General features: G+C 38.5%; 1 protein-coding gene across 1 annotated transcript; it reads left to right on the top strand.

Annotated features, from left to right (window-relative positions):
• Positions 1-1,927: 1,927 nt before the first annotated feature.
• On the top strand, positions 1,928-2,845 carry LOC118576415 (vomeronasal type-1 receptor 90-like). Its single transcript, XM_036176678.1, has one exon. It carries the CDS (start codon positions 1,928-1,930, stop codon positions 2,843-2,845), a length of 918 nt encoding a protein of 305 aa, XP_036032571.1.
• Positions 2,846-6,493: the final 3,648 nt, after the last annotated feature.

Raw genomic sequence — 6,493 nt, 5'->3', positions numbered from 1 at the left:
GCTTGTATCGCAGAGCTTTTAAAAACACAGAACATCAGAGTACAGCTACTGTAAGTGTATGTTGGTGGGAGAATCAGATGTTTGTCTCTGGCAATTGGGATGAGTCTATACATTTACTTGATCAAGCTTTTCAAGAGCAAAAATAATGTAAATAAAAAATGTGTGATTTATGGTGTCATATTCAAGGAAATGTTTAGGGTGGTCTTAGTCACTAACTTCTGCATTATTTCTATACATACAAGCATGCGTTAATGTGTATATGTGGAGTATAGAAGTGAGCTTGACAATACAATTGGGCACACTTTTTCTCACAAGAATCTGAGTCAGTGTATCAGTTTTCTATTTCTATATCATGAAGCTAATTTTAAAGTACTGAATTCTAGTAATTTGACAAAATAATGACACTGGTAACCAGGCCAAATCACTAACATAGGCACCAAAGGTAAGACTGTGGAGTGGAACTGTAAACACTGTCTGGTGCTGATGACCGCTGATAACACTGGGGCCTTGGTTTCCAATGCATGGGAATGAATCTCTTTTAAAACAGAAATTCAAAAACAAGATCACTATATGGTCATCTTCAACAAATTCAAGTTTGTGGCTATGTGTTGAAACTAGTGTTTTTCTTAGTGTCACATGTTCTCTCTTCTTGGAGGCTCCTAGTTCTACATCTTCAGATGTGAGTATGTAGCCTACAGTAAATACAGACACCAGAGCAAAAGGGGACCCTGGCCAGGATGGGGGTGGGTCACGGAACATTGGAAAGGAGAATGGCAGGGTACAAGTGATCTCATCAGGGAAACCAGAAAAAGTGGGCGGGCTCCTTAGCAGGGAAGAGGGAAGTAAATGGAGAAGGTGGGAGGAAGGTGCAGCTGAATAGCAGTATACAAGTAATCTGATGGGGAAAGGGAGAAAATTGGGGGTTCTTAGTTAAAGTAGGGACATCAATTTAAAAGAAGGAGGTAGGTAAAATAACAATATGGGTGGCTGAAAAAAATCATAAGGCAAAAAGAGAATATAATCATAGGGAATCATACTATTAATGATTTGCTCACACACACATACAAACCCCAAAGCAAAGAAAAAACTGGTTTGTCTTGATAGCTGGGAGTTAGTTCTTTAATCCTGAAGTGGAGTGTTCCAAAAGATGATGGGATGGGAAGTAAACTGGGAGATAGTTAGGATCATTTATAGCCATAAGTAATGGTTACACAATTAATAGGGTGTGGAAAGTACAATAATAGTCTCCAACTGAATCAATGTGTTAATTCTGGATTCTGGGGATGTAAGACTTCATAGAAAAAGGCACATACAAAAAGGAAAATATGAACTAAGGCAGTAATTTAGCTGATTAAAATAGTTTAACATCAAATTTCACTGTGATTCCATTAGAATTATGAGTCAAGCATTGTTTTCACTATCTATGAAAATAGAGCATATTAAAATTATGCAATGTGAAACTCACCTCACTCTTTAGATTTCTTTTGTGAATATTTTTCAGGTCAACTTAAGTTTTATTTGGCTGCAAAAATGTGATTAATATTCTGTGTTATCACTACTGTTTTAGGTATTAACTATAAAATGAGGCAATTCAAAGCAATATGATTGGATTTGTAAGGCATGACATCTAAGTGCAATACAGGCATACACAGTGTATATTCTGTATTGGATGTGACTGTAGATGTCTTTACTATCTCTAGTATGCTATATATACAGGTTGATACATGGATAAGTATATAGAAGTATATGTTATCCAGTCTGGAACATCAGAACTTTAAGAGACAGGCTAATCAAAAAATATTAAGTAAAACAGAATGATGATATAGACATACTGACCTGTGAATTGTAAGTTTGATGAATATTATTTTTTTCCAGATATATGAAATATGCTTCTACTACAGTGCTGAGATGAATACACTTTACATATATGTCCTCATTAAACAATATCCTTTATTTCCAATCTGGACTCGGGGTTCTAGCCAATATGTTTCTCCTTTTTTTCTACACTGTTATAATCCTGTGTCACAGACCTAAGCTCCTGGATCTGATCTCCTGTCAGCTGACCTTCATCCACATAATGATGGTCCTCACTGGAGGGGATATTTGGCTTACAGACATATTTGAGTCACTGAACTTTGAGAATGACTTCAAATGTAAGACAACATTTTATTTAAGCAGGGTAATGAGAGGCCTCTCCATCTGTATGACCTGCCTCCTGAGTGTGTTCCAGGCCGTCACTATCAGTCCCAGTACCTCTTTGTTGGCAAAATTTAAACATAAACTTAAATCATACACGATCTATGCTTTCTACTACCTTTGGTCTTTCAATTTGTCATTCAGTAGTAGGTGGATCTTCTATGTAGGTGCTTTTACCAATGTGAGTGACAGCAACCAGATGAAGGTCACTAAATCCTGCTCAATCTTCCCCATGAACTACATCATTCGTGCACTGTTTTTAACAGTGACAGTCTCCAGAGATGTCTTTCTTGTAGGAGTTATGTTGACCACAAGTGCATACATGGTGATTATCTTGTTCAGACACCAGAGGCAATGCAAGCATCTTCACAGCATCAGCCACATGAGAGCGTCCCCTGAGAAGAGGGCTACCCAGACCATCTTGCTGCTGGTGGTTTTCTTTGTGGTCATGTACTGGGTGGACTTCATCATCTCATCCACCTCATTCCTGTTATGGAAGTACGATCCAGTCATCCTGACTGTTCAGAAGTTTGTGATGAATGCGTATCCCACAATTACTCCTTTGGTACAAATCAGTTCTGATAACAGAATAATCAATATTCTAAAACAGGTACAGTCAGTGCACAACCAAATTTTTAAAAAAGCATAAATTATAACATTTTTTAATAAAACGATTTATTTTCATTTATGTTTATGAGTTTGTGTCAGCTTGTATGCATGTGTGAATTCCTGGTCCCCACAAAGGTCAGAAGAGGTTATTGTCCACCCTTTAACTAGATATGCAGGTGGTTGTAAGGAGTCATTTTGGTGCAATTATTTTCTAAAAACACACACACACACACACAAAAAAAAAACCCAGATTTTTCTTAAACTGTTTAATTGTTCAAGTAGCAAACCAAGATTCTTCATATATTTAACTAAAATTTGTGCTATTATGCATGTGCATTCTGGTGACATTCTACTGCCAAGTAATACAGAGTTCTTTAGGTTCATTTTCCACCATAAGTCGATATTTCCACAGGGAGTCACTTACTCTCTCCCTTCTTATTTTATATCATAAATGTTACATTGATGCTGAAGTTACTCAAAGGAAGGGATTTTAATCTACTTTCAGTTATCAAGAATAGTTTAAATATCCTATTGTAGCTTTAATTCTCTTTCCTAAGTATAGTTTCTCTGGATCATAAAAATAGTGTGAATTTCAATTTTCCATATTTTTACCCAAAGTTACTTAAATAGTCTTATATAAAAATTTAATTTGCCTGTTTATTTGCATTTCATATCATCCACAGTTACTGAAAATTATCGGTACTAAAAATTGTTTATACATACATATATGATGTGCAGTGTGGTTTTTGTGAATGTGTACATGCCTGTGAGTGTTCACAGATGAAGGTTGTGTATGCATGTGAGTGTTCACAGATGAAGGATGTGTGTGTGTGTGTGCACAGATGAAAGATGTGTGTGCATGTGAGTGTGCACATATGAAAGATGTGTATGCATGTGAGTGTTCACAGATGAAGGATGTGTGTGCGCACAGATGAAAGATGTGTGTGCATGTGAGTTTTCACAGATGAAGAATGTGTATGCATGTGCACAAGGAGACCAGGAGATAACCTTCCCTTTGTTCTTCATGTGCCATTCACCTTCTGTTCTGGGAGAGCATCTCTCACTGTAACCTGGAGTCAACCCAATAGGCCAAGATGGTAGCCCCAGTTCTTCTCCTGTCTCTGTCTCTCCATCTTTGCCATTAGAAGTGTTCACCACCAGACTTTTCCATTTCAATGTTGTGTTTTTCTTTTATTGAAAAGAGATTATTTTTCATACATTATATTCTGATTAGGGTTTCCAGCTCCCCTATCTCTCTCAGTTCTTCCTCTCCTCCTCTACCAGATTTCTGTCTCTCCTTAGAAAACAACCAAGCATCTGAGAAATAATAATAAAATAAACAACAAGATAAAACAAACATAAACAAATCAGAATAAAACAATACAAACCGAAGAAAAAGAGCCAAAGAAAAGGCACAAGTATCACATATAGATTTAGAAACAGAAATTCACACATAGGAATCTCATAAAAACACAAAAGCAGAAGTCATAATATATATGTGTATATGTATATATAAATGCAAAGGGCCTGTAGATTCCATTGAGTTCATTTGGTGTTGACCATCTGCTGCTGGGCATGAGGCCTTCCCTTAAAAGTGATTTGTTTACCCACTGAGACTCATAGGAGAAAACTAATGTTTCACCTGCCAGTGGCTATCAAATGGAGGTAGCTTCCAAATTTGGGATGGGGGCATGTATTCACTTCTTTCTATCCAGAAGCCCCTCTGGTTCAAACCTGTGCATCCTGCCATAGTCTCTGAATTTACATGTGTGTCTGTTGTGCTTTGTTTAGAAGACTTTTTTTTTGCTGTCCTCTGTCTACTCTGGCTCTTATAGTCTTTCTACCACCACTTCCAAAGAATTCTCTGGGCCCTGAGGGGAAGAATTTGATGGGGACTTCCAATATAGGGCTGAGTTTTTCAAGGTTTCTCACTCTTTGCACATTTTCTGGCTGTGTGTCTCTGTGTTTGTTCCCATTTGCTTCTGGAAGAAGCCTCTCTGATGATGGCTGATCAGGACACAGATCTATGAGTCCAGCAGAGTGTCATTTAGAGTCATTTTATTGCTGCATTCTTTTAGTAGAACACTAGTATTTGGTTTTCTCCTTGTCCCTTGGCCTATTTAGACCCAGGTTCTTCACCATGCAAGCAGTGTCTAGTTTGAGTTCCATGCTTTAAATCAAATCAGATATTGGTTGGTTACACTCACAAGTTTGTGCCATTATTGTACTAGCATATCTTGTAGGCAGGACACCATTGTAGATTGGAGGGTTTGCAGCTGGGTTGGTTTTTGCTTTTCTTCTTTTGTAGTGTCCATGTTGCCTTCCAGTACCATGAACTCTAATCTGAATGGGTGAAGGCTTTAGATAGGCCCCAGTTGAATTCTTTGTGCTCAATTAGATGTGTAGGTGTGCCGGGGACAGCATATAAGATGGCTGATGGCTGCCAGCAGAGATTGGAGAAAAGCAGACCCAAGATTGTGGACCATCAACCCTCTGTGTGTTCCCCTATGGATCTTCTGCTTAGCATGCCTCTATTGGGCCAAGGCAGAAATGCCTATGTGTCCCAAGGTCATGCTTTATGGCATGCACATGTCATGCCCTCCTCCATATAAATACTTCTTGTAATACTAGTCTTTTTCTTCTATCTGATCTTCATGGTCTGTGTTCCTAGATCAATGATGATTTCTATGATACAGAAAAGGAGTAAAGCAAATTTCCTCAGGAAATTATACAGAGATGATCACCCAGGCTGGGGTTAAGGCAGTTATGAAGTTCATGGGAAAGAATCTGCAGGCTGGGGAAGCTTTTCAGGCTTGAATAACTGTACCGAATGTGTGGTCAAATATAGCACATGGTATGATGTGTGTCAACACACTGAACTCAAATTGTTCCTGTGTTTAGTAAAAGATGATGAAGATTATATTGGTGATTTTCTAAGAATAACCTTTGGGATCACAAGAACATTTTGTATTGGGTGATTTCCCCTTTTCTTTCTGTTCCCCTTCTTATGATAATAAAAGACTGAGGTCACCAGGGCAAAAGCAGAAGCTAAGAGAAACTAAAGAAACTGTAGCAGAGAAGCTACTTAGCAACTGCAGAAGCCCGAAGTGACCTGTCAGCTTGCATGAACATTGTCTCTGAGTCGTTACTGTGCCTTCCAGGTATCCCATCCTTCAGATCCCCAAAACTGCTGAGGCTGGTCCTCGGCATAGGTGTTGTCCTCAGAATCACAAGCCGGGTGGTGGTGGCACATACCTTTAATCCCAGCACTTGGGAGGCAGAGCCAGGTAGATCTCTGTGAGTTTGAGGCCAGCCTGGGCTACCAAGTGAGTTCCAGGAAAAGGTGCAAAGCAACACAGAGAAACCCTGTCTTGAAAAAAAACAAAAAACAAAAAAAAAAAGAATCACAAGTGTTGTCTATCAGTTGTAGAGAGCAAACAATAGCCTTGACAATACCCTGGGTTGTTTTCAGATCTTCATGAAACCCCTTTGGCCAACAGCTCGATTAGATGTAACTAATTCCTGGTACTGGAAGCTTCATTTGGTGTTGAGAGATTTAATTTGGGGTTCAGTTCCCCCATTATTTGGTGATTTCATTTAGATTGTTTTCATATATGTATATACTTTAGGAAGCGTCTACAGTGTTAAGTTCTCCACATGATCCCTTAAATGTTCCTTAGTTTTAGCT

The sequence above is a fragment of the Onychomys torridus genome, unplaced genomic scaffold (assembly GCF_903995425.1).
Source record: "Onychomys torridus unplaced genomic scaffold, mOncTor1.1, whole genome shotgun sequence".
Taxonomy (NCBI): domain Eukaryota; kingdom Metazoa; phylum Chordata; class Mammalia; order Rodentia; family Cricetidae; genus Onychomys; species Onychomys torridus.
This window is presented reverse-complemented; position numbering and strand designations above follow the sequence as displayed.